General features: G+C 35.7%; 3 protein-coding genes across 5 annotated transcripts in view; 1 reads left to right on the plus strand and 2 right to left on the minus strand.

Annotated features, from left to right (window-relative positions):
* Positions 1 to 1223: 1223 nt before the first annotated feature.
* LOC132312760 (CLP protease regulatory subunit CLPX1, mitochondrial) lies at positions 1224 to 16561 on the minus strand. Of its 3 annotated transcripts, none has more exons than XM_059811259.1 (15): positions 15792 to 16561; positions 14824 to 14885; positions 13827 to 13927; positions 8797 to 8880; positions 7847 to 7893; positions 6711 to 6785; positions 6538 to 6615; positions 5653 to 5709; positions 4553 to 4623; positions 4358 to 4457; positions 4094 to 4198; positions 3005 to 3067; positions 2675 to 2797; positions 1575 to 1754; positions 1224 to 1499 (listed from the first exon to the last, which is right to left on the minus strand). In XM_059811259.1, exons 1-15 carry the CDS (start codon positions 16341 to 16343, stop codon positions 1431 to 1433), a joined length of 1767 nt encoding a protein of 588 aa, XP_059667242.1. In that variant the 5' UTR covers positions 16344 to 16561; the 3' UTR covers positions 1224 to 1430. The 3 variants fall into 3 exon arrangements, with proteins under 3 accessions (XP_059667242.1, XP_059667243.1, XP_059667244.1); XM_059811260.1 differs by having other exon boundaries at positions 1599 to 1754; positions 15792 to 16556; XM_059811261.1 differs by lacking the exon at positions 15792 to 16561 and having other exon boundaries at positions 14803 to 14885.
* Positions 16562 to 20126: 3565 nt separating this feature from the next.
* On the plus strand, positions 20127 to 21315 carry LOC132314559 (uncharacterized). The gene is made up of 4 exons (XM_059813406.1): positions 20127 to 20592; positions 20684 to 20904; positions 20989 to 21087; positions 21196 to 21315. Exons 1-4 carry the CDS (start codon positions 20127 to 20129, stop codon positions 21313 to 21315), a joined length of 906 nt encoding a protein of 301 aa, XP_059669389.1.
* A 3022-nt stretch (positions 21316 to 24337) lies between these two features.
* The window catches only part of LOC132314560 (structural maintenance of chromosomes flexible hinge domain-containing protein GMI1), a 46563-nt gene continuing 42980 nt past the window's right edge, over positions 24338 to 27920 (minus strand). Inside the window, 4 exon segments of the mRNA XM_059813407.1 lie at positions 24338 to 25157; positions 25507 to 25824; positions 26107 to 26298; positions 26392 to 26605. Coding sequence (XP_059669390.1) covers positions 24911 to 25157; positions 25507 to 25824; positions 26107 to 26298; positions 26392 to 26605 — 971 coding nt within the window. The 3' untranslated portion in view covers positions 24338 to 24910.

The raw sequence follows: 27920 nt of genomic DNA on the forward strand, positions 1-27920 counted from the left end.
AAATAACGTATGTTGCATGCTTAGAAAAATTCTAATTAATTGAACAAAATAGTGAGGTGTATTTTTAAATTTTAACAAGAAGTAAATATAATAATAATAATAAAAGTCTTTTTTTCCTTGAACAATTTGGGTTAGTTACATGAATCATATATTTTTATTTCTCTTCATCTAAAATCATAGTTCCAATCAAATCACGTATTATCGTATATATTTTTATTTTTCAAGCATTATTGTCATTTTTTTTTTTAATATATTCAAACTATTTTGACCAATTGCAATTTCCCAAATATGATATTTTTAATTATGTCCTTTCAAATCTTACCCCAGATCTATGTGTTTCCACTACCCCTCACTTTATCTATACATTACGAAGTAAATAATTGAACCAAATAGATAGGTTAAAAAGGTCATTACATATTTTGATTTTTGTTAATTCATGTGTTGGAAGAATTGGGTTTCATGAGTGCCAAGTGGGTTCCACAAGCACCTACCTTCAAGTATTATTCACATTGATCAATAGGTTCTTTACACCAGACCATGTTCTATTGTTTGATCACAACTAAAAGAAAATGTCAAAAATATATATTAATAATATGTGACGTTGTGATTTTCAATTAATTTTTTCTTTACTCAATATCCATTTGGCCTTAATTAAAGTTCTCACTTGCCATTTGGCTCAATACCCTTGGTGCTTCTCAATTAATTCCATTAAAATACTCCACCAACATGATTGATTAATTTGATTGCATAGAAAAAGAGTGAAAAAAAGGCAAACAATATTTCGTAAAGGGAGGTCGTGTACAATTATTGGTCACCAGGATTAAGGTAGTGATTAAAGTCAGTCAAATTGACCCATCAAGAAAAGACTCAAATACTTGATGAGCATCACATGATTAAAATGAAATAGACCCTGATGCATCTAGTGAATGGAGCCTTTACCATGGTTGATCAATAGTTGCATAAAAGCTCAAAATCCAAACATTCCCTTAAACTATTTTCATTTATTTATTTTTTATAAGTAAACATTCCCTTCAACTATCACACCAAATTGTGTGTGTGTGTGTGAGAGAGAGAGAGAGTGAGTTGAGCTGCCCCTGTATTTGAATTGACGAGAAAAAAAAAAAAAAAATCCCTACTCCATTGATCATTTCATCTCATCCAAAAATTCTCAACCATTCGCAGCATTTGGTTTCAGACAAGCGCCACGCTTGAAGACCAACAAAGGACGTGAGAAAGGTGTCATTAAAGATTCAGAATCGACGTCTGAAGTTTACATTTTTTCGGACAAGACGGTCACTGCACAATTTAATCAGAAAGCTGAAAGTACAACAATTATAGAATGATTGCATATTTAATTTATTCAATTAATGTTTCCATTTTAATTTATCTACTGTACATGGGTCAGACCAGAAATAAACCTCATGAATAAGTTACAATGCGACTATGGAGGGAAGCTCCGGTTCCACCTCAGAATCTCCATCAGACGTCTCCACAGTTGTCTGCAAAATAATTGAAGCGTCAGTTTGTAGAAAATTATTTTATTTTAACATGCACACAAGAAGTTAAGAAGATACATTTGGCTTATTAGTCATATGCACCTCTAAATCTTTCTGCTTATGTTGTGAAAGATGGCGGTCCAATGCATCCTTGCCATAAAGGATTTTAGCTCCAGACCCACGTCCCTCGGATTCAACAGCCTCCACATCAACTACTACACCATCTATTATATCATCGCCTGTTCTCTCATCCGGAATCTGCAAAAGATTCGAAGATTTTTCTAAGATAAAAAATACATATTATAATGTTTGATATAACAATAGACGAAATAACAGAAATCAGTTGAAAAGGGAATGAGTTTCTAGTGGCCACTTGCTGTTCTGTCCATTCGTACCAATTTTGTAGATTTGGTCCACACAAGAAAAAAGGGGTTCGCCCAAGTAACTACACTTTATTATAATATCATCCATACAGCTCATTCCACTGGGCTAATGTCTACAAACAAACAAGCAGGACAACAATCTAGTTCAGCACAAACAGATCATAAGACCTCGTAGATCAATTACCACAAGTTGATGGGATAGTCCAAGCCACAGATTGCTTTGAACAGTAAGAAAAGCACAGCAGTGGACTAACTGATACAAAAACCAGATGATTTGATCCAACTGAATGGTCATGGTGTAAAGCTCTTCTTTAGAGAGAATGATGGAGAAGTCACCTCATCCTAACCTAACAGGATGCTACTAACTAATGGTTATCCCTTTACGCAAGAATCCTAAACCTAAAGGATTAGGAGCAGAAACCTTTCCAAATTAACAACTTTATGTTTTTCTTCATACTACTTCCATGACTGGATGACTGCAACGAATTTTACAAGCTTTGTAGCTACAATAAAGAGACACATATTTATGACTAGATTTTTTTTTCTGTTTTCTGCAATTTGTGCAAGATATAAGAGTTTAGCGTTCTCAACTCCAGTCAAAAAATTGTCAAGAATCCTCAATTTCTGAACAGATATTATATGTCTATCAACCTCCCCATAATTCCAGGTTCTACTTGAAGCAAGATAATCAAATCTCTGACGTTGGAGACCCAGCAAAATCCTAGAGTTAGCATCTTAAATTCTCCTCACTTCTAACCAAAGTCAACATTGTCAAAGAAAGAAGAAATCACAAACCTCATACATAGCATCCATCAAAATATTCTCTAAAAGGGATCTTAAGCCCCGGGCCCCGGTATTCTTTGATATTGCTTTCTTAGCAATTGATCCCAAAGCATTTTCTGTGAAATGCAGCTTTACCTGAAAAATAAAAGCACAAATTATTTTTATCTGAAAAATAAACTTCCTACCAGAAAAAGGAAGTGCGGAAACAGAGAAAAATGTCCATTTCTAATATCCTTATAGACGAACCAAGCCTATTACTGGACATGTCAACATTTAAAATAGATGGCCTGAGCCTTCCAGAAATATGTGTGAAAGAAGAAGGGCCAGAGAAGAAAAACTTACCCCATTCATTTGAAACATCTTTTTGTACTGCTTCCCTAGGGCATTTTTTGGCTCTGTTAGTACCTACAAAATATTATCAATAATGAGGAACTAAATAATAAGATATACTGACAAAATCATTATTTAGGCTCAATAACAGATAAGAATATGATTCTAAGAAATGTAGAATTGTTAAGAAAAGAGTTAAACCAATTATATCAATCAAACGGTTTCCACTGAACACATTCTCATTGGTATTTGGGGGGGTTGGGGGAGAAGTATATAAAATCTTGTCTGCAAGACTTCATAGCATGAAGACAATCAGTCAGAATGGTCATAAGAAAAATCTGCTTATCCAGCTACCCTTTTTCATTTCTTCTATTTATTAACTGATGTATTATAAATTATAGACTTGTTATGCTCATCAATCCATAATTATACTAGCATAATGTAAATAAACTGATCATGCCTAGCTGACATATCCTTGGAAAGTGATTTGGCAAACCAAAGCATACTTGAAGGTGGTTTTCTTTGTGTGGGTCCTGGGAAGTGGCAAGAGAACAATTTTAACCATTGATAATATAAAGAAAAGAATATCAGTAGGAATGCTGCTTCATGTGTAAAGGGCAGGGGAGAATGCCAACAATCTGCAGCATCGTTGTGACTTTGCTCAGAGGATATGGAGCCTTCTTCCTTGTTAAGATCCTGATCTCTTGGTTAGCTAGAATGAGACCAGTTGTGAAACAAAAGAGAGAACATTTTGAGATTTGGCTTCATTATATAGTTGTATCTTATGTGGAGCAGTTGGGGGAAGCAGAATAGGAGATAGGATATATGTCCACAGATTCTTTTGTTGATTTTATGAGAGACTAATTATTTTTATTTTCATTTTTTTTATTGGTTTTCTTGTATATATCTTGAATACATAGCATTCTCTGTCCTTTCTGGCATTCTTAATAAAAAAAATTTGTACTCCTGGCATTCTTAATGAATTCTTTTTGTACTTTTAATGATCTTTTCTTTCAGTAACTAAATGAATACATATGCACACACACACACACACACACATATATATCTGACACACATTTGTTTGCAAAATCCAAATGTTACCTGCACGAGTTGATTCTCAGTGAGAGCCGACAAACTAACAAGGATGGGAAATCTTCCAACAAATTCAGGTATCAAACCATATGCAATAAGATCACTACTCTCAACCTGCCAAACATCACAATTCATACAGGATTTACAATCACGTTTTATTGTGTGCATAGGAAAGACAGAAAATTTCTTTCTATTATATATTAAAAATAAAAATAGAAAAAAAAGAAGGCTATTGAGCAGCCACTTATCAGTCAAAGGGTTGAGAGAGCTTACAGTTTCCAATAATGATGATGCTACAGCAGCACTTGTAACACCTCCAGTCCTCATTTTTGCACGTACTGGTGCACCAAACCCAATAGAAGAATCTTGGCGCCTGAAAAAGGATGCAGAAAACTTGATGTTGCGGAAAAGTTACATGGAGGTAATATGCACGAGGCAAACAGTTGCAATTTTCTAAACAGTAATAACCTCTCTGAAATCGTTTTCTCCAAGTCAATAAAGGCACCCCCACATATAAAAAGAATATCCTTTGTGTCGATCTGTGAAAAATATAAATAACATGAAGATGTTTAACTGATTAATAATTCAAAAGTCATAGCAGAAGATGTGATAAGAGACATCCGAAACAAAGTCAGCAGAACTCTGTTATGGATACGTAATATTGTCCCGATCAGGTCTTAAACACAACAAAAAGAATGAAATGTAAGTGTCATCAAATATAAGGCTAGTTACATTTTGTAGTTAAAAAAATGGATATACCTACAGAAATATCACCCATCATATATCCAGGAAACATGACAAGTGAGTGGTGTCAAAGAAATTTAAGAATCGGCTAAATTTCCTCCTTTCAGTCTTTTTGACTTCACTTTACAGGAAATACAAAAAGTAAAAGGCATCTCAATATGATATTTTCTAATATCATATTTCCATAATATTTAACGGAAAAAAATGCCTATTTATCATATGTTTTACGACAACAAAAACTCTCTCTCTCTCTCTCTCACAGTTTCGTCACCATAGATCATATTTGCTGCCACTGCACAAAATATATTTTTCCCTTCATTGACCAAGTTGTGGCTACTAAAATAATCAGAAAATGTTCATTAGTATACACCGATGGAGCTCTTTCAAAAGTTGACACTAAACTTATTGCTACAGCAACCAACTTCAGAAGTACGCATTAGTGAGAAAATGAAAGCATAAGCAGAAAGTGCGAATTTTGAACAGTGAAAAGGCATGGAATATAAAAAACAGGGGAAAAAAATTTGAGACAGCCAAAAGAAACTATTCAAAAATTATTTAGTAATTGGTATCCAGATTCAATAAACCTGCAGCAACCATCAAGATGTCCCTTCAGAATTATAGGGGGAAAAATCTGGGTGTTTTTGAAACATTAACACACAAAATTCCATGATTGACACTTTACTGTGGTGGGTTTCACAATGAATTTTGCAAATAAAGGTATCCAAATGAGAGTATATTGATCATAACTTTACTACACTAAAAATAAGTACATTCCTCATGACCATTAAAATTGTACATTTGTACAATAAAAACTGCAAGCATACCTGAATATTGTCACCTCTAGGGTGCTTTCTAGCTCCCTTCTCTGGGACATTGACTAGCTGGACAGAAAGAGCTCCATAAGTAAAGTATGCAATAATTAACTATTCGATCTTAACCATAGTGGATCTAATATGCAATACGCAATTCTACATTTCACCGTAACACTAAACTCAAATCAATCGAATAATCTATTGCAGATTTTAGACAGAGCAAATTCAGTGCAGTAGCTCAAAGAAATACGATTTTTTATGGGGCTCTTGGTTGTGTGTGTGTGTTGGGTGAGAGGTGTTAAACAATTGCAATAACTCATTTCAATCAATAAATCAATAAAAAATATGAGAATTTATAGAATTTAATGATGACCATATCAGCATTTTTGAGACTTCAAAATAAACCACGCATCTGCAGAACCTCCAGAATGTTAAAGCCAATTTATTAGTAATTAACACCAATTTCAAGCAGATTTACTAACACAACTCCAAAACTAAAGACAACAGAATTGAAAGGATACGAGTCACTAGTCAGTGGTATCTACTAAGCACACTTGCTAGAACAACAAACCAACTAAAAGGACTAGACTTATATAATATGCTTCTTTATTTTAGCATCTACTTCTTTATTTTAGCATCTATTTTATTTTATTCTATCTATTGGGTTTTTACTTGACGCTGCTGGGATTAAGAAAGATGGTGGTTGTTGTACTCCAGTCTTTGCTGCTATGAATTAATTTTGTTTCTCTATGACAAATATTGAACTAGATACCAACAGATGGTCTATTACCCAGAGACTGCTGCCACAGCACCATGTTGCCTCCATGGTGCCAATAAATTGACAAGTGACCATGATTTACATAAATTTCCAGTTCATGAAGCAAATGACACGCTTACCGTTCCTTCCAGCATTTTTAGTAATGCCTGCTGGACACCCTCCCCAGATACATCTCTGCTAATATTGAGGCTCTCAGCCTGCGAATTAAAAAGTTAAAGACGTATGAAGATATGAAGAAAGTTATGAAAGATTTTAAAAATTAATTCTTAACCCCGAGTTAGTGTTAAGAAACCTTCTTTGTAATTTTGTCGACTTCATCAATGTATACAATGCCTTGCTGGGCAGCTGCCACGTTATAATCAGCTACCTGTGATAAAAGGAGACCAGGATCACCAATCGATAACAAGAAAAAATAACTATGATCCAACCAATAAATTATGAAAAAGAAGTAACCAAGATTATATATGAAAAGCAACAAAAGGATGTAGCTAAGCAAGCATGATTGCTGCACTAATTAAAAACTTCTCATTGCAGTGTGCACTTTTTCTCCCATGGCAATGGTGCAATGACTTTAGGAGCTAAATAGTATATCATTTTTTTTTTCTATTTTATTAGAAGTTCAGATGGTCCAATGTAAAACAAATTTAAAGTAAAATATATGTAGGAATTTGTCAATATAAGGACTCACCCCAAGAAAAAATAGTTGGGCAACTTAGAAGCAGACAGTGTTAGTCAAGATCATTATTCTTTTGTAATAACGAGATAGAGAATCTTGTAACAGCTGAATATCTCAAAGGTCCAGATAACCCCAAGGATTGGCCTAGTTGGAAAAAACTTGGGCCCTGGTGCCTCATGAAGCATCAGGTCTCAAGATCGATTCTTGCTAGGTGCAAACAATTCCTTGAAGGGGGGATGTGTGAGTACAAACTAGGGAAAGAAAAGAAAGTCCAGATGCTATCAGTTTACAAATCAAAAAAGAAGTTTGAGTCTCGTTGGTTGTATTTTTATGCAAGTGTCTCACTGGTTTTATCCCCCAATTTTTAGAAAATCCATTGCTGCCCAAGCATCAAGGCAACAACATATTACAATATGGGACATCTTCTTCTGTGAGTACTGATAAAATTTTCCTTCTCATCTGAGTATGGTTTTTTCCAGACAAGATGTGGAACTCCAGATTCAGTCCGGTAAAATTTTGAAACAAAAATACCATAATTGGTTTTTGAATGTCTGAAACTTCATTTTCTCAGATGCTCAACAATGCAGGAAAACGAACTCTGAGAACTTGACATAAAGTGTAAAGTTGATGAGCTGAGGAGGATATAAATCACAAAACTAGAAGCAGAAAAAGCATCCATGACCAAATATTGTAAAATATACAGCGACCTTTACAGAAATCTATACACTTCACATAGGTTTGTGGAAACTTACCGTGAGGAGCTTGTACAATATGGACTCCACATCTTCCCCAACATATCCTGCCTGCATAAACAGTATGTTGTCATGGTCACACAAAAAATCATATTTCTCCATACCAAATTTTCAACCAAATGTGTATATATAGATATATATATTCTGAAGCATGTTCCTTTTTTCATATTCTCAACTGAAAATGTACATTAGGGCCCCTATTGGCTCTCTTTCAGTAATATTGTTCATTTCTTGAAAGGGGGAATAAAAACTAAACTTGGAAAAAAAGAAAGAAAAAAACGATTTGCTTAAAACTGATAGGTGATGTAACTTTTCTTCAGTTTACTCATAGTTTATAAAATGTTGACTTTAGTATTTATCTTCAGATTGGCTCTTCACAACTCTGATAGTTTATAAAATGTCGAACTTGAAAATTATCAACCGATTGGCTCTTTAAACTTTGTGTGTGAGAGAATGAGAGAGAACTAAGCTTGTGCTTTAAACTAAAACCAACATGATCATTTTCCTTAGACTAGTCATGAATTCAACACTTACTGTAAAACAATAAAATAAAAAAAATAAAAATAAAACTTCCATTTCACATCATTGTTTATCAAATATAGAGTAGTTCTTTCAGGAAAACTTACACAAAATACAGAAAACAGAAAAACTTAGACGCAAGTTAGAGTAGTTCTACCAATGGGCCAGTGGTACCAAACCCCTACTTCCCAAAGGGAGGTCAAGGGTTCGAGCTTAAGTGGAGGCATGTGTGTGTGAGTACCAACTACGGGGAAAAAAAAAAAAAAAAAAGTTAAGGGTAGTTCTTTCAGGTACAAAATACAGCAAACTGAAAAGAAGCTACCTTCAGAACATGCAGGCTCAATGCATAAAACTAAGCGATAAATTACCAGAACAGGTGAAAGCCAGAAGAATTGTATCCCATCAAAACACAACGATGAAGGACTACCAACTTGCCTGAGTAAGTGTAGTGGCATCTGCAATAACAAAGGGGACATTCACCAATCGTGCCAAGGTTTTGGCAAGTAATGTTTTCCCTGTCCTTGAAACAACATCAAAGGTCTATGAGTGAATTCAGTAATCAACATAAACATGACATAATCAATGGAAGTAATATCTACTCGAGCTTTGATTTTCATCAATTTTAATTTGAATTAAATGCAAAATACACCCCTATGGTATGCATATAAGTATGACACCCCTCCTGTTCTAAAAACACCCCCCTCCTAATGATTTGGTTCAAATAGGCCCCTTCCGTCCATCTACTGTTAACAGGGCTAGTAAATGACTAAAATACCCTTGTTATGAAAATTTATATTAAAAGAGACGTTACATAAATACGATGTCGTGCTTACAGGTTTCTCTCTCTCCACATCTCTTTCTATTTCTCTCTCCACGTCTCTCTCTCTCTCTTCTATTCAATTCACTTCCATTCAATTTAGTTCAATTCAATCTAGGGTTATCCGGTTAGGGTCTTGAAATTAGAGAGTTTGATTCTGTGTCTTCAATGGAACAGGAGGTTTCGGACTTGGGGTTAGAAGAATTAGGATTCCGCATATTGGAGTTTCAGTTTTGATGGTCTTGGACTGACGATGATGGCGGCGAATCAGCAGCCACTTCAGGCTCGTCCGTACGAGAAGCGCGCGGTGATACAGATCATCAATGGTGACAATGACAACGACAACAGCGAGAACAAAGATGCGGTGATGATGATGCTATGGACGGTGGTGCTGATGGTCTTTTGAGTTTGGTAAACGCTTCGGACCACGGAAGTTTTGTATATATACCCAAAATCAAATTTTACAAGAGAGATAGTTATTGGGTGGGTGTGTCTTTGATGTGTCCCAAATGTGTCAGCTTGTGCTTTGTTGAGAGATAGAGAGAGATGAGGGGATTATTGGGGTTTGGTTTTGGGTCAGCTTGTGCCTTGTTGATTTCGAAACTGTTGTGAAGGAGGTGAAGTTTGGTAGCAGATTTATAGTTCAGAGTTAAACAAGTTACAGAAACTGTTGAAGAATTTCAAGCTCAAAGATCGCTTCCTGATGATTGAATTTCAAGCTCAAAGAAATGTTGAGAATGCTAAGGTTGATAATGAGATTGAAGTGGAATTGGGGAAAAATGATGTTGATGATAAAAGTGTGTGTGGAGAGACGAAGGGGAGTGGAGTTGAAGGGAAATTGACTGGAAGTTATGAGGAGGATGATTGGGAGGGGATTGAGAGGAGTGCGTGGAGAAGGGTTTTGCCATGGTGGAGAGATATGCTGTCTATGGGGCAAGGATGATGGAGAGAGAGAGAGAGAGAGAGAGATGAAAGTCCTCTCACGTGCCAACCAGGAGACTCCTCCACAACAGTTTTTGACCAAGGAAAATATAAAAGTCTTCTCATGTGTCCAACATGTGACTACTTTCCGGCTGTTTGTTGACGGATCCTTGACAGAAGGGGGCAAGTTGCACCAAATTTTCAAATGTGTTGAAGTTATATACACAATTGGTACTACAGGGGTGATATGCGCACAATTCTATAATACAAGGGTGTTTTCTGCAATTAATCCATTTTAATTTTTAAAAAACGTTAGTTAGGAGAAAAAATAAAGAAATTAATTCATTAGCATTACTGTGGATGTTTATTAAAAAGAGTGAAGGCACTTGAATCTAAATTTTTTACTTTCCAACATGCTTAAAAACTCTTACAATCACAAAACAGTAGTGACTACAACATTAACAGCAACTTTATTAACAAAATAGGCAATAATAAGGATCTTCATATTCCTGAAAATCACAATAAGTGAATGCTTCCAATTGTTGATCCATCACCTGCAACTGATATTTAAAGTTCTCTATCGCAGCACCGACATAGATGGGATGAGCACTAGATAATAGAAAGATGTTCATGTAACACGTGACTCAAGGAAGTCTCGATTTTTACCCATTGAAAGTTAAACTAGTTTCGTTTACAAAAGCTGGAGACGTAGTTCATATTTATAGGTGCACTTCAACATTCCGATACTCCTCTAGACGTGCTCACCCCTTGGTGGGAAAATCACATTCAGCCACTGATAAAAGTTAATGAGCTGAAATCCTGAGAAGTGTTAGCAGGTAACAAAAAAATCAAGGCCCTCAGCCTTGGGAGTTTCTTGTCAGGGTTCAAAGATTATATGTTCCGTTTCTTTGAAGATGGGATAGTACGGGGCCAGAACAGAAAGTGTATTCCAGGATGATAGGAGGGCAACCTAGGTCAAGAAGAGAAAGAAAGCTTACAATATCAAACATTGTAAAATATGAAGGATATTAGAAAGGGGAGGAGGCATTTTCCAGAAACATCAGCTTTGTAATGAAAAATGGCCATGAAGTTTGTTTTTGGTATGATGTGTGGCGTGGTGATGTTCCAATAAGAGTCACCTTTCCAGACCTCTTTTGCATTGCTCTTCATAAAGAACCTCTGGTAGGAGATTATGTTAGATTTATTTATTTTTTTTTTTATTTTTTTTTTTTTTATAAATAAAATTCTATTAAAAAACGCTCAAAAGGGGAGCGGAACCAAAGAAAAATACAAAAGACCACAAAGGCCTCAAGCCTTCAAGGAGGCCAAAAAGTCAACAATCTCCTCCAACGATCTATGATCTCTCCCTGAGACCCAACAAAAAAGAGTGGAAAGAATCGAGAATTTAAACACCGAAATCAACATCGCCTTTCCTTCAAAATATCTCATATTCCTTTCAAGCCAAATACACCACCACACACAAAGCGGCGTAGCCCTCCACGCATCCTGACTGTGAGCCCCCACAGGGCAACCTCTCCACGCCTCAATCAACCCTCTAGCGGATCCTGGCATAACCCAAGAAAACCCAAATAAGCTAAGCATCAAATCCCAACACTCTCTAGCCAAAGAGCAATGAATGAGAAGGTGATCCACTGATTCCTCATCACGAAGACACATAAAACAACGATTGACCACCACCTAGCTTCTCCTTCTCAAATTATCCTGAGTTAAGATCCTACCCAGAACCGAAGTCCACACAAAAAAAGCCACCTCGAGAGGAGCCTTAGAATGCCAAACAGACTTCCAAGGAAAACAAACTCCAGGGTCAAACGAGAGACACCTGAAGAAAGACCTCACCTCAAAACGCCCCTGGGAGTTTGCAACCCAAGACCAACAATCCGAATCCTCCTCCACAATCCTCTGGCAATACAACAACTCCAAGAAACGAATGGCCTCCTCGATCTTCCAATCTTGAAAGAAACGCCTGAATCGAACATCCCAAACCAGTCTCCCAATATCAAGATGATAACAGTTGACCACCATAGCCTGCCTATCCGAAGCAATCCTGTAAAGCTGAGGAAAAGTGAGAGCGAGAGGAACATCTCCACACCACATCCTCCCAAAAATAAATCCTCCTCCCATCTCTAAGTCGAAACCAAATGTGTTTGGAAAATATATCCCACCCCTTCCGAATAAATTTCCAGACCCCCAACCCCCGAGGATCCCTCACTTCCAGAGAAGTCCACCCTCCTCTCATCTCCCCAAAACGACAAGCCACAACCCTCCTCCAAAGCCAATGTCTCTCCACACCAAACCTCCACAACCATTTCCCAAGGAGGGCCTTATTAAAAGGCACCAATCTACGGAGACCCAACCCACCATTCCGAATTGGCCTGCAAACCTGTTCCCATCGCACCAAATGAAATTTAAACTCTTCACCTCTACCCCCCCACAGAAAATTATGCTGCAACCTCTCAATGTTAGATTTATAAACGGGGGTATGATGTGGGAGCCTTGGTTCCCTACGAAGCTACAAGATTGGGAGTTGGATTTGGTAGCTACCTTCTTCGGTATCCTATACGAAGCCCCAGTAAAGGGTGGTAGGGAGGATACTATGTTCTGGAGGGTTGATGGAAATGGGAAGTTCCAGGTGTGATCTTTTTTATGAAGCTCTCTGTTTTGGAAGGATATTTAGGGAGCTATTATACTTTTAACTTTCCATCTCTGCTTGGACCACTACTCTGGATGCAGTCTTGAGTCTTGACTATAGTCATCTTGTAACATGGGGAAAACGCTCCCAAGTTGTTGCTGCATTTCTAGGAATGGTAAAAGAAATACAATCATCTTTTACTCCATAGTAAATTTTCGAGAGATCTTAGGTGTATAATCTCTTCTCCGTTTGGGGTGCAACATGCCCAACTTGCTGGTTGATTTGTTTGGTTGTTGGCTGAGGGCTGGGCTAATAAGTTTAACAAGCTTAGAAAGTGAAGCTCCTATGTCTTATGTGTTGTATTTTGAAGGGAAAGAGATGGACATGCTTTTGAAATTGAAAAAGAAATTGAGCTACCGGTTTACAAGCTGAAGAATTTACTTTACATTCTTCTCAATTTTAAATGACAGCTCAATTTTAAATGAAAAGGAACTTTCCCAATACTATTATATCATGTGTAGATTTTATGGGATTTTAGGCTCCATGAGATTAGATGAAGACAACAAGAAAAGAAAAGAAATTGAAAATTTTTAAACACTTTAGGAGTTTGGATGGCAAGGACAGAAAAAATTTGTAACCACCTAACTTCCTACAAAAAAATTCAACAAAAAACACAAGAAATTGTTTATTTCTTGATAAAATTTTATGAATTTACAATATCGTCCTTTCTTTTCTTATAAGTTTCATGCATTCCAAATCATGAAATGATAATTTCCCATAAAAAAACAAATCATGCCAATGCATATTGGAAAGTTATTTTTCCTTTCATTCACTTCACTTTCTTCTACTTTCATTTTCTGCTACTAGTTTCCATCTAGCCAAACAACCCCTTAAGTATTCAAGGTGGCCTTGTTTTTGTTCGCCTATATACTTCACACATAAATGGGTTGCACTGCCCTTTTGGTGCCACTTAACAAATATTATAAATCTTCACCCAAATATTTTATATATATATATATAAAAACATGTGTGTAGCCCAATAAAGATTAAAGGAAAAGATAGCAATACATTACCTGAACCCGTTGGCCCCATTAGAAGAACGTTACTTTTCTCTAGTTCCACGAAATCATTATCCATGGAATCCATGTTGCTGTTGACTGAATCTCCTGCAGACCTAACTTTCCAGGATATAGTAGCACATGTTAGAGTTGGATGTCATAGTAAAAGTGGTAAATAGTATCATGAAGCAGCAACAGACAAGCAGACAAGAATACACAGCTTCATATGTGCAAACCACATTTAAATTTTTGGACTTGTTGTATAGACAAAAGGATGTTGGCAAAGGTTGTGATGACATTTTGTGCATCCCCTCCACTCACGGTAGATATGGAGTATGATCCATTTTCTTGTGTTTGTCTAATTTCGCTGGCCAAGATTTCCCATGGAAGTCTATTTGGCGCTCTAAAGCTCCTCTTAGAGTCGCTTTCTTTGTTTGGACTGCTACCTGGGGAAAGATTTTGACATTGGATAATCTGCGAAAGAGAGGCAATACCATTGTTAACTGGTGTTGCCTATGTAAAACAGACGGTGAGTCCGTGGATCACATTCTTATGCATTGTCCTGTGGTGTATGATTGTTGGAATCTCATATTCAGTATTTTTGGTGTTCAATGGGTAATGCCTAAGCACTCTATTCAATTAATTAACACGTGGAGAAGATGCCCTGTTAAAGGTCATGCTCGTGAGTTTTGGAGGATCGTCCCATACTGTGTTTGGTGGTGAATTTGGAGAGAAAGAAATAACAGAAATTTTGAAGGAAAGGAACCATCTCTAGCAAACTTAAAATCTCATATTCTTCGTTCTCTTTTCAGTTATGTAAGAGGCATTGCTTGCTCCTCAATTGATGATTTTTTTAATCTATTGGACTCTGTTGGTCTTTAGGTTTTTTGTTTTTGTGTATTAGGGACGCGTACCCCTTTTGAACGCTTTTCTAATATATTTTACTTGTCAAAAAAAAAATTCTCAAATGAAAGAAAAGAAAATAGATTACAATTAAAGGTCCAGAGCGAACCACTTCTGTGAAGAGTCGTTAGAGATCCTCTTGTAGTGATTATATACGGCCACAGAGAGCACCTGTATTCAGGAAGTACAATCAAGGATGCTGAAAAGATGAGCTCTACAAAGAAAACTAATCACAAAACAACATTTAAATTGGCAAAAAAATAATAATAATAACCATCTGGTTAACACACAAACAAATATCTTTTATTAGAAAGCAATTTTCATTATGAACTCAAATACTTAATTCGACCTTTCTCCTTCTTCAATAGAGAACAAAGAAACCATGAAAGTATGCTTCTTTTTTGTACTCCATTGGGTATTTAATAATGAAATGAACACAAAACGTGAGACGGATTAAGTAGCATCAGTTGGAGATTAAGAACCCACTAAAAGGTTTCTTTTTTGTACTCCATTAAGTATTTAATGCTTAAATGAACACAAAACGTGAGATGGTTTAAGTAGCACCAGTTGGAGATTAAGAACCCACTAAAAGAGTGACAAGGTCCACAATGGGGGGAAAGAGCAAAATGAACAGAGTTAGAATTAATAAGGAAATATATGATAACATGTGGTGCTAATTAGTTTAGAAAAGGTTTTGTTTTTCTTGTTGTTGTGGTATTTAATATTGTTGCTTGCATAATGCAATGGTAGCACAATCATTATTTGTTCCAATCAACACAAACAGCAAATCTTCATTATTTGCCAAAACAATCAGCAGCATATGAATTGATGAATCCAAATTATTATGCATATCATTTAAAGAAGTGCTGAAGAAACAGCGCAAAGGCTTGATGCAAAAAGCCCCATCCTTTTTTTTTTCCCCCACTAAAAGCCCCTTCCTTTCAAATATACCCTTCTGTGAACAGCTTCTAGATTGCATTACAAAACCCAATATCTCATCAAATAAACAATCTAACAATCCGATCAAATTCAAAACAACAAAAAAATTGTAAAGCAATTGAAAGTAAAAAAAATCACCTTCTTTGCCCTGTCCTGTCCAACTACAAACTTGTCAAGCCCTTTACAGATCTCTTTGGGTGTGGGAAAATTATCACCCAAATTGGATCCTCCCCAACACCCTTCTTTCGAATTCGAGCCGAACCCGCCTCCCGAACCAGTGCCTCCACCGCCTCCTTCGTTCACCCGATTCAATTTCACATCAGAACTCCCTGGCCGGACAGCAACACCAACCCCAGGAGGCTGCCAAACCTCAGGGGGATCCCCATAGGAACTCAAAATATTGTAAACATATCTCGATTCCTTCCGATTCTTGCCCAAACTAGGCGAAGAATTTTGACAATCTAATAACCTGGCACCCTTATCGACGAATTCACCGCGAAGTGAGACGGGCTTGAATGAGGTGAAATGGTGGGGGGTGTTAGTAAAGAAGTTGTCCCATTTGGGTATGTAATTGGAATGAACAGTCACCATACGACCAGCGTGCATGTGGTTGAATATAAAGTATCTGAACTGAGAGACTGTGAAAGAAGCTGCATCTTTGGATGATTTTGTTCTCAAAGCAGCAGCCATGGATATTTGATTTTCCTGGAAAGGCCGACAGAAGTAGAGGGAAAATAGGCCTATAAAGAGAGGGCTTCGGTGTTCATAAAGGTGATAAGAGGGAAAATTGAGACATGGGTTTGCTATAGTTCGAAGGAAATGTAAGTGGGTCTTTGCTAGATTCACAGATTATCTGGTTTGATTGGAGAATTTCTAGACGAAAGAAGCTAGAAGACAGAAATTCTGACTGCGACCAAAAAAATAAAATAAAAATAAAAATGAAAAAGAAAAAGAAAAAGAAAAAGTAATATCATTTCTTGAGAATATCTACTTCAGGTAATTACAAGACTACCCAAGCAAACGACGTGGTGCTTACTTTGGGGACTTGGGCGGGGCAAGAGCCAAAGAGCCGCTACTTGCTAGGGGTTTATTCCCTCGGATGTGGATGGAAAAAAATCAATTTGATATAAGAACCAAAGTCAATTTTTTTATTAAATCGCAAAATATTGGGTTGTTATAATTTATATTAGAGTTAGATTCAGATGTCACGTCAAGCATTCGAATAAAAAATGTTCAGACCCCATCTAAGTAGGCAAAGTGACTTGAGCCGCAATATGTGATTAGATTAGTTTAAAATCTTAAATAGTTTTTCAAATTTATGAATTCATTCAAAAAAATTATAACTTAATGAATAAATATTATTAAAAAATAATAATTACATTTACCACTTTTCTTTAGATTGCATATAATTTTATATATTTTATTATTTTATTTTTAATTAAAATTTAATTATTAAAAAATATTACTTTAAAATTTTAAAAGCAAGCTTGAAGCGTGCCAAAGTCAAGTTAATACTGTAAATCAACTCATTTTAATTTAATTTTACATAAACAATGTATATCCTCAGAAATATAATAACATTTCTTCTATTTCAGATTCTTTGGTTACTAGTAAAACCTTTATTCAAAATCCTGCCCAAAACAAATTTAGGTCACGCAAGTCCAGCCACTATACCAGACTAAGAAACAACGTATGCCTTGGACAAGTAACAAACCCTTCAAATGGACCTCATTGAAAATCTGCGTTTTTACATTTAACTATTAAAAATGCTTGATTGGTTGAGGATAGATAGAGCCACAGATATTATTGTATTCGACCATTAAATTTAATCTTCAGGTATATATCTTCAAGTAACCTTTTCCTTGTTCCATTTCATCTTCTTCATCCGATTTTCAGCTTTAGAATATTTATCAGGAAGATTTGACATCCTAGAGCATTTTGCGAATATCACTTCTACATTTTCCCTTATATCAGATAGGTTCACAAAGAGAGATGTGCCAGCAGGCAAAAAAAGGAAAAAAAAAAAACAAAAAAACAAAAACAAAACAAAACAAAAAGAAAATCAAAATTGTTATTCAACTTTGACAATAAAATCAATGGAAAAAAAAAAAACTACAGAGTTATAATTATTCATTAAAAAAAAAAATGTTTTTTCCAAACATTTGATACAAGTGAATAGAAGGTTCAATATTTTTCTCCACAGAATGCAACCATCCGGAAAATATAGCTGGTAAAGGACTCATGTGAATTTTACATTCACATCTGTAAAATTTATCCTCAGGAAACAATTTCAGAGAATGAACATCAGCCAGTGATGGTAAGACAATCATGCAAGATTACAATAGTTCTTGAAATCGCCAGTTTTCCTTTAAGATCACAAAAACATTATTCAGATTACTTCAATTGTCAGAAACCAAAAAAAAATGATAGGATATTCCAGCTAACTCAATTGACCATTCAACACAAAATCCGTCATAAACTGGATGTCTTCCATACTTTGAAAAATTGAAAAAAATCTAGAATTTCATCTCAGCCCCACACCGTTTGAGATTGGACTCGATCGATCGAGAACTTTTACTTGGCCACTAGTTGTTAATTCAAATTTCAAATGGCCATAATTCCCTCATTTCAAATCCAAATTGGATCATTCTTAAGCTTAAACTGACTATCTCAAAGTCAATTTTCCAATCAAATCAATGTCATCCTCAAATTCTAACCACACTGAAAGTTATATCAGTTTTAGTAAAGTAGTATCGAAAATTCCTTCAAGCCGGCAACGGATAAATATAGGACACTATACCTATGGCCATTAGAAACTTGTGAAATGGACTTGGTTAATTAACCAATTAATATTACGTACCTCCGGTCTGGATCATAACACACATTGCACGTCACAATTTCTGCAACTAAAAGACTATTAATAAAATTATAGATGGCAAATAATAGTCTATGTCAAGATAATTTCCAAAAGAACAAGCAACTCTGTTACGTGAAGCTATTCCTCAAGTAACCTTTCCTTGTTCCATTTTGGGAATATCACTTCTACATTTTCCCTTATATCATCAGATAGGTTCACAAAGAGAGATGTGCCAGCAGACAAAAAAAGGAAAAAAACAAAAAGAAAATCAAAATTGTTATTCAACTTTGACTATAAAATCCATGAAAAACAAAACTAAAGAGTTATAATTGTGTATTTTAAAAAATTTTATTTCCAAACATTTGACGCAAGTGAATAAAAGGTTCCATATTTTTCTCTACTGAATGCAACTATTCCGAAAAAACACATAGCTAGTAAAGAACTCATGTGGATTTTACATTAACACCTGTAAAATTTATCCTCGGGAAACAATTTCAGAAAATAAATATCAGCTAGTGATAATAAAACAATCATGCAAGATTACAATAGTCCTTGAAATCACCAGTTTTCCTTTAAGATCACACATTATTCAGAAAACTTCAATTGTCAGAAAAAAAAAAAAAAAAAAAAAAAAAAAAAAAAAAGAAAAAAAGAAAAAAGAAAGAAAAAGAAAAAGAAAAAGAAAAAGAAAAAAGAAAAAAGGAAAAAAAAAAGCTAGGATATTCCAACCAACTCAATTGACAATTCAGCACAAAATCCGTCATAAACCGGATGCCTTCCATACTTAGAAAAATTGAGAAAAAGTTTAAATTTCATGATTTCAGCCACACCGTTTGAGCTTGTACTCCATCGAGAACTCTTACTTGCCCACTGACCGGCTCGAACTCAGATTTCTAATAAAATCAAAGTAGTCATCAAATCACTGACTCATTCTTTAGGATTGCAGCAGCAGGGTTTTCATAGTCGGTATCTTGGAGTGCCGGCTATTTTGGGTCGGTCTAAAAGGGATGTGTTTCAGTTTCTTCTGACTAAAATTCAGGACAGGTTAGCTTTTTGGAAAGCAAAATCTCCGTCCACTGGTGGCAAGGAGGTGTTGATTAAAGCAGTGTTAAGTGTTTTGCCTCCATATGTTATGTCATATTTTCAGTTGCCTACTACACTTTGTCACGATTTGATGAAGCATATTCGTTCTTTTTGGTGGTGTAATAAGGATAAGCATCAGGCAATCCATTGGCTCCACTGGGATCTTCTATGCCCGAGCAAGCCTTTGGGTGGTCTTGGCTTTTATGATCTTGAGGCTTTTAATTCCGCTCTTTTAGCAAAGCATGCTTGGCATTTTCAGGTTCAGAAGACTAGATTGCTTTATCAACTTTTTAAGGCCAAGTATTTTCCTTCTGTTTCTTTTTGGATTCTTCTTTGGGATCTAATCCTTCCTGGGGATGGCGTAGTATATGGTCTACTCAGGATTTGTTACGCCGGGGGTCTGTTCATTGATTGGAAATGGTACATCTACGCATGTTTAAAAAGATCATTGGGTCCTTACGCTTCCGGATAAACTGCCACTTTCCTCGGATCCTCCTCATTTTTCTTTTGTCTCCGAGTTGATTGATACTGCTATGTCTTCGTGGAAGGTGGATGTTTTGTCTCAGTTTTTTCCTCCTACTATAGTGCAGGAAATTCTCAAAGTTTACATTAGTCAGTGGGATAAACCGGATGAGGTCATTTGGCGTCCAAAGAGGTCAGGTAGATTTTCTGTGAGGCATGCTTATAAATTGGCCATCTCCATGTCTAATTTTGCAGGTGCTTCTCTTCCTCCTTGTCCGTGGTCTTCGATTTGGTGGTGTCGTACTCTATCTAAGGTGCAACATTTTCTTTGGCGCTGTTGTCTGCATGCCGTACCGGTTCGGGTAGCTTTGCTGGACCGCGGGTGTGTGGTATCGCCTCTTTGTCCTCGTTGTGGCTTATGGGAGGAATCCGTTGTGCATCTCATATTTTCTTGCCCTCACTCCCTTCAGGTGTGGAAGTTATCCCCACTGCGTCTTGATTTATCAGCTCATTCATTTCCGTGTTTCTGGGTTGCCTGTAAATTTTTGCTGCAGAAGGCTATTCTCTCTTCGGATTTTGCGGATGCTCTAAGTTTGATTTCTTTTTTGTGTTTGGGGTATTTGGAAAGCCATAAATCGGTTGGTCTTTAAGGGCTTTTTATGGAGGCCTGAAATTGTGGTTAAGAAGGCTGTGGCTAGTTTTTGGGAGTTTCATGATGCTCAATCCCTCCATTCGTCCGTGCAAGCTGATTCGGTTATCAATTTGGTGGATTTGTGGCGTCCTCCTCCTTCTGGAACTGTTAAGTGCAATTTTGATGCTTCTTTTTGTCGGCAATCTCTACAGGGGGTGGTAGAGCTGTTTTTCGTGATTTTCGAGGGGTAGTGCTTCAAGCAGTTATTTTTCGTCCCTTTTTCTGCTTCTTCATCTTTGGAGGCTGAGGTGTTGGTGTGTCAACGAGCTGTTTTCTGCGCTATGCGTTTGGGTTTTTCTTGCTTATGGTTTGAGTCCGATGCTTTGGTGGTTGTGAATGGGGTAAGACGTCGGGAAACGTGTCCTTTGGATATTGCTTCTATCTGTTTTGACATTTCTCGAGACCTGCGGGTTTTTTCATCTGCTATTCTTACTCATGTTCGTTGCCAGGGTAATAGGGTGGCTCATGCGTTGGCAACTCTTTCACGACCTGGGATGGTGTCGGATCTATTTTCCTCTTCTTTACCTCCTTCAGTCGTTCCATTGGCTGTTGCTGATGTCGTTTTGTAGTTTGGTTCTTTTGTTTTGGTTTCTTTTGTGTTGTCTTTGCCAGGAAAAAAAAAAAGTATTCATCAAATTCTAACCACAATGAGAGTTATAACATGTTTAGTAAAGTAATATGAGAAATCCTTCAAGCTGACAATGGGTAAAAACTAAAAATTGAAAACTATACCTGTAGGCAGTAGAAACTGTATTTGGATATCACTGTTTTACAATTTCCACATGAATATTTGAATATCACCGTTTTCGTGTTTTACAAGGGTACATATCTTGATATAATTGATTTTGTGTTTTACAATTGTGCATATCTCCATATCACTATTTTTTTTGTTTTACAGATATCAGTGTTTGAATGAATATAAGTGCTCAAATTATCTCGCACTCTATTTATAATTAGAATAATGATACATTTACCGAACCAAACAGCCAAAATAATAGTCGAATCCTACATGGCATAACCATGTAATTCATTAACTCGTTCAACTAGGAGACTAAAAATTTCCGGCGCTTCGTTAGGGACACTCTCTCGTCTAAATTTCCTTTCATTCATCGATTATTCTTCCTCTCTATCCGATTTCTGTATGTATTTGGAAGTCTTTCATGGACACAATTTTTAACGGCTTGGCATTGAGTTGTTAAAAAAGTTTTTTTTTTTCTTTTTTTCTTTTTTTTTTTTTTTCAAAAAAAGAAAGAATTGGTGCGTAAAATCAAACAATGGATACAAGCAGCTAATTGTCTCCTAAATATCTAGGCGAGGAAGAAGAAAGAATTTTGGTGACTGGTGAGCAAATCTTTGAAGGTTTTGCAGATGATATATGTTTCATGGAAACATGTCTTGACTTGGAACATATGCTTAATTTAGAGTTGGATGAGAAACTAATAAATAAATTTAAAAAACAAAAAAAAAAATTGGAACAGAACGTATGCCTAAGTAGACAGAACAAGAGAAGACAAGTTGAAGAAGATAATGTCTAAATTTGTATTGATTAAGGAATTTACAAGCTAAATATCAAGGAAACAAAGGCGGTTTACACGGTGTCATTCAACAACTTCTATGGATGAAATTAATTTAACATCCGCTTAGAATCTGTTACAGTGTTTTTGTTTTTTGGTTCCAATTATGTAAACATGTATGTTATTTTAGGTCTCCAAAAATATGTATGACATTCAACGTGAAGCAAAGATGTTGCAGGCAATGGCAGCCCGGCCGATAATTATACTCTTCTTTTTTTTTTTTTTTTTTTTTTTTTTACCCAAGAAATATATTAGTAAAGAGTTAGAGGTGCATAATTCTTCTAATTCGGATCAAAGTTTTAGTTGAATGCTTACATGGTTGAGATGACTTATAGCCTTGCCAATGTCTACTACCTCCATTTAGGAGCAAAATTTTATTCCTTAGATTTAATACAACAGAAACAGTTGTATTTCGAATGGTGGCTTGTAAATTTAGATTCAGATAGAAAAGGGTGCAAGAAATTAAGTTGCCAATTGAAAAGAGAAAAGAGAGAAATAATAATTGATGGGAGTCTAGAAAGCAAGAGAATCCTAAACAAAGAGGAGAGAGAGGAGAAATCGTTTTAGCCTCTCTCCTATTACGTGGCATAGCCACATTGAATTCCGTGATTAGATTCGGTAGATGTATCACTACATTTCCATCATCCATCATCCATCATCCATCATCCTACCATGTAGTTTCGTATCTTAATTTGAATTCCTACCTGACCAAATTGAATTGATATATAAAAATATATTAGATAATCCCAAAATTGCTTAAGGTGCAACCAAGTGACGGTAATTACAAAGCCGAATGATTGGGTAACAAAACAGGCCTAAATTATAAAGGCCCATGGGAAAAGACAGATATTACAAGACCAAAAGAAAACAAGCCGAAAATGATCTACAGGCCCAATGGGCAACGTTAAGGGAAATGAACCCTAGCTATAAATAAAATGTTCTTAAGGGTAAAGTACAAAAAATCTCCCTCAATTATGTTTAAATTTACAAATAACCCCCTGAACTATGTTTTCTTTATAAAAACTCCCTAAACTATCACATTTAATTGCAAAATTCCCCATTGTCTTACCTTTTTTTTCATTAAATGACCATAATACCCTTTCTTATTGAATTACACTTCATATATTTTTCTTGTTAAAATAAATTATGAAAAAAATTCTTACTAATTTGATGAAATATTCTCCAATAAATTTGCATAAGTTTACCTTTAATTTTTTAAATTAATTATTTAAATAAAAATCTTAAATATAAAATTTCGAAACAATTTAAGTAATTTAATTTTCATGAATATATTGCGTTAAAAAGAAGATATTTTTTATTTATGTAATTATTAATTTTTCATGAATATTGTTTGAAAAATAATATATATATTTTTTTACTAAATTTTTTTAAAGTGAGTATAATAAGTTTTATTACAATAAGCATTTTAGAAAATGATAGTTACAAATTTATTTATATTTTTCCATTTTTATAGTCAATTGTTACTAATTATAAAATTAAGGTAAATGCTATAATTAATATTTAAATAAGAGAAAACATAATAATAAAAAACAATTTAGCAAGAAATGAATATTTTAATAACAAAAGGTAAAATAGTCTTTTGTAATGAATTTGTCCTTAATTGCAACAAATCAATAGTTTAGGGAGGCAATCTGAGTTAATTGCAAAAAACCAATAATTTAAGGATTTTTTTTTTTTTACACTTTACCCTATTCTTTATTTATTTTTTGTTTTAAAGAGAAATGAAAGGCAACCATTTCGAAAGGAAAGTATTTTTTATCTGTTTTGTAGTTAAAAAAATAAATTGAGTTGAAGATATTACAAGGTTACACCCCTTATAGAGATTATCCCACAAGTTACATCCGCCACCTAAAATGTACAGTTAACAAACATATCAACGACTAGGTAAGCAGTTTTGTATGCTATTCAAGTTAATATTAATTTGGAACGGATTAAAATAAAGATACAAAGCAAGAGGGATAATATGTAACAAACACAATTATAACATTTCACCGATTTGATCATTAATTGTACTACTGATAAGAGTGAACAGGTCTGTTATATATATATATATATACATCTGGTCTGACAAAAATTCTGAACATGGACATTGATATAGCAGATTGACAAAGCAATATTCAAATCACCACTCCATAAACATTTGAAATTTATCGTCACAGTTTATCATGCTATTTTAGTTATTACTATGTAACCAACTCGGTGTAATTAACTAGTAATTTAGCATCTTCCGCAGCAAAAATATACTGATATTTCAGCATTCAATAAACAATTTACAAAAAGACAATGGGTATGGGTAGCTGTGATATGTCTGTGTGTCACTATGTAGGACTTCTCATTATGCACATGTCAGAGGTTCCTGCAAGTGATCATGTAAGCAGCCATTTTTGTCTATATAGTACTCTTTTCCTTTTCTAGCCAACGAGTGTGTCTATAAACACTTCCCACTGTAAATTATTTAAATATGCAAAAGAATATGCCATAACCATATGCAAAATTGACTTTCCAGAGATTTTCTCCACAACCAGGTCAAGAAGTTGTTTCGGCAAGGAGGGTCATAATGCGGATAATGCTAAACCGACAATCCCCAGCTACCCAGAAAAGGACCCTTCTCATCTAAGAACTTCTTGTATCTATCTCGTTTCTTGTTGAACCTTTTCATGACTTTCCTATGGTTTCTTGTCGCTTTCTCTATTTCAGTGACCGTCTTTCTCATGTCCTCTTCCTTCTCTTCAATCTGCTTCAGGATTTCCACGCTCTGTGGGTTAGAATACACTAGACTTTCAGATGCAATAACTGGAAAACGAATATCTGGTTCCCTGAAGAGAATTGAAAAACCAAGCCAAGTTTAGATGCAAAAGTTCATAGTAAATATTTGCTTGTAGATTCTAACAAAACTAATCAAGTCTGACAATGCAAATATTCTCCAATACAACCCAGTAACTAGAAAAACGAAAATCTCCTGAAATTCTTCAGGAAGTCGATTTTCATCCTTGAATCATGACAACCTTCCACATGAGAGCTATAAAAAGTAATATTTGACTATAAAATTTCACTTATGCATCCAGTTAGTAGTAATCTTTGGTTGGAACAGAGGTTCAATGTAGACAGTACAATTTCGAATAAGGATAACCACGTGCACATATTAATTGCAGATGATTTACGTACCCATATCCAAGAGAAATAACCCCATCTCCTCTCATAATCCCCCCATCCAGAGAAACTGCAGCATGTTTTATATAGGCAATTGCCCTTTTCATGTCTCCTCTAGTTTCATAAACCTGAAGCTCACCAAAAAGACGGTAGAATAAGGTCTGCCGAAGGCCATGGCCTGCCGCTGCTTTTGTGTCTAAATGATGGACCTCTAAGTTTATCATATTAACTGCATATCCCAAATAACCTGGTGGAGTCTTTCCAGTTGGTAAGGTAGGATCTGGAATAGCAAGCTTCTTCTGGGAATCAGTGCCCAATTCCCCTGTATAAGGCCTGCCAAACGACTTGCGTAGTAAGATCTTTAATGAGAATCTGTATCATTCCCTATGCATGTATAGCCTCCTTAAAAAGGCCAATCCAATGCATTAGGGACCCGCCATTGCGGGGTCTAGGAGGGTTAGACATAGGCAGTCTTACCTCCGTATGCAGAGAGACTGTTTCCTAATTTCATACCCATGACCTCCGGGTCACAGTGGAGCAACCTAACCATTGCGCCAAGGCTAGCCCTCAAGAAAGAAATAACTTAATTAACACAAATAATATTCAGAAGCAAACCTTATATCCTCAAGACAAATAACAAGATATCGGCCATCTATAGATTTTCCGACTTCAGCTGCTGCTGCATAGAGAGCATGCGCACGGTTCACAATTCCATTTTCTTCATACTTTTCGAGATCTCTAGCAACTGCATAGGATTTGCACACAATGGCAAGCATTTGATCCTTCCCCAGATAGTCTGCCAATATCCTGCATAAATGCAAGTCCAGAAAGATTACATTCCAGGTTCCTATGGATTTCAATGTGTATGAAGTTCAAATCCAATAGTAAAAAGAGAACAACCTACTAAGCTCATTGGTTTTAACAGTTCCAAGAAGTGCAACCACACCAAGTATACACTCCGTTAACTGATTATGTTGCTCTTGGGATGGACTTCTTCTGAAGAGACTGCAGACAACAGCAGCAGCGGAGTCTGTTTTGCTTTCAATCTGTTTCATCATTACCTCTTTCTCCAGAAAGTAGTCCAAATGGTTATCTAAATCATGATCCATAGAATCTGTGGCACGACTGAGTATTATACTACTACTTTTTACCACTATTTTAAATAGCAATCATATAATCCAAAATAGGAAGACTATACTGTCATTTTTGGTAGCTTTTTACCCACTGTACATGGAAATTGATACGGCATTTATTTATTAAAAAGGACAGTTTTGTCCACAAATTACAATAAAATAAAGCAAATGTAGGACACCCATTCTAGATGGTAAGATTCCTTGTGCTTAAAAAAGTTCAGGAGATTTCCATGTAAATACATATCGAAAAGTAGCTCTAACAGAAAATCAAGTTCAACTCCAAATCATCAGGCATTATAGTTTGCAAAAAGGCATTGTAAGCAAGGTGTACCACATTTCTTATTCCAACATCCTACCCACGCCAGATACCAGACAAACCATGGTTGCAAAGTAATCACTATGCAAGTAGTGAGGTGGTATGGTTTTGGTCTACCATCTAATAGCTTCAGCTATACAGACCCTATAACATGTAGCACATATACATTGATCAGGAAGCATAACTCAGTGGCCCATTGAGGAACTGTGAAGGCCAAGAATCAAGGTGACTGAATAATTTCAACCAGCTGATTTTACAATTTGCCGGGCACAATATGAGACAAGGAACGAGAGAAATGAGGATGCCCTCTTCTGCCATCCAGGAAGTCCATCTTACATTACATGCATTTAACAAACAAATCTCACAACATGCAAGGGGCATACTATGCACTCCACCCACAAATTGATCCCCAAATTGTAATCGGCTTTGGTTTATAAAAAAGTGCTGATTGGCATATACAAAAGGGCTACTAGAAATGTAGGATGTGAGAGGGCTTAGGCTTATACAAAAGTGCTACTAGAAATGTAGGATGTGTGTGTGTGTGTGTGTGTGTGTGTGTGTGTGGGAGAGAGGGAGAGAGAGAGAGAGATGTAGGATGCAAGTTTGTCCGAGGATATAGAGGTTAGCTTTTGATTGGAGAATGAATTTACATTGTTGCTTTTGGAGAGAAAAATATTTAAATGTAGTCCATATATGAGGTCCCATCTGATACTTAGAGGTGGACCTTGATATGAAATATTAAAAAAATGGAATATGTTCAGACATATACAAATGCTGACATCAGTGTCTCCTCATCTTCAAATAACCTGAATAGTTATTTGCAAGAAAAATAAAGTAGTCCATGAAAAATCATCTGATATTCTCAAGTTTTATGCATAGAAATTTAACATATCACCTTTTTTTTTTTTTTTTGATAAGTAAAATTGTAAAAAAGCACTCAAAAGGGGAGCGCATCCAAAGAAAACTACACAAGGCCAAAT

Source organism: Cornus florida, unplaced genomic scaffold, assembly GCF_030987335.1.
Source record: "Cornus florida cultivar Cherokee Brave unplaced genomic scaffold, ASM3098733v1 CherokeeBrave_3.0.0_Hap2_Chr06, whole genome shotgun sequence".
Taxonomy (NCBI): Eukaryota; Viridiplantae; Streptophyta; class Magnoliopsida; order Cornales; family Cornaceae; genus Cornus; species Cornus florida.

Bases quoted from the DNA above. Each gene is read 5' to 3' on its own strand.
- LOC132312760 (XM_059811259.1), bottom strand. From the start codon at position 16,343: ATGGCTGCTGCTTTGAGAACAAAATCATCCAAAGATGCAGCTTCTTTC. The intron at 14,886-15,791 runs GTGATTTTTTTT...TCCTGAATACAG, and splicing joins GACAGGACAGGGCAAAGAAG to GTGCTCTCTGTGGCCGTATA. The intron at 4,624-5,652 runs GTATGCTTGCAG...TATTTTTCACAG, and splicing joins CTAGAGGTGACAATATTCAG to ATCGACACAAAGGATATTCT.
- LOC132314559 (XM_059813406.1), top strand. From the start codon at position 20,127: ATGTCTTCGTGGAAGGTGGATGTTTTGTCTCAGTTTTTTCCTCCTACT. The intron at 20,593-20,683 runs GTAAATTTTTGC...GTATTTGGAAAG, and splicing joins TCCGTGTTTCTGGGTTGCCT to CCATAAATCGGTTGGTCTTT. The intron at 21,088-21,195 runs GTAAGACGTCGG...GTTCGTTGCCAG, and splicing joins CTTTGGTGGTTGTGAATGGG to GGTAATAGGGTGGCTCATGC.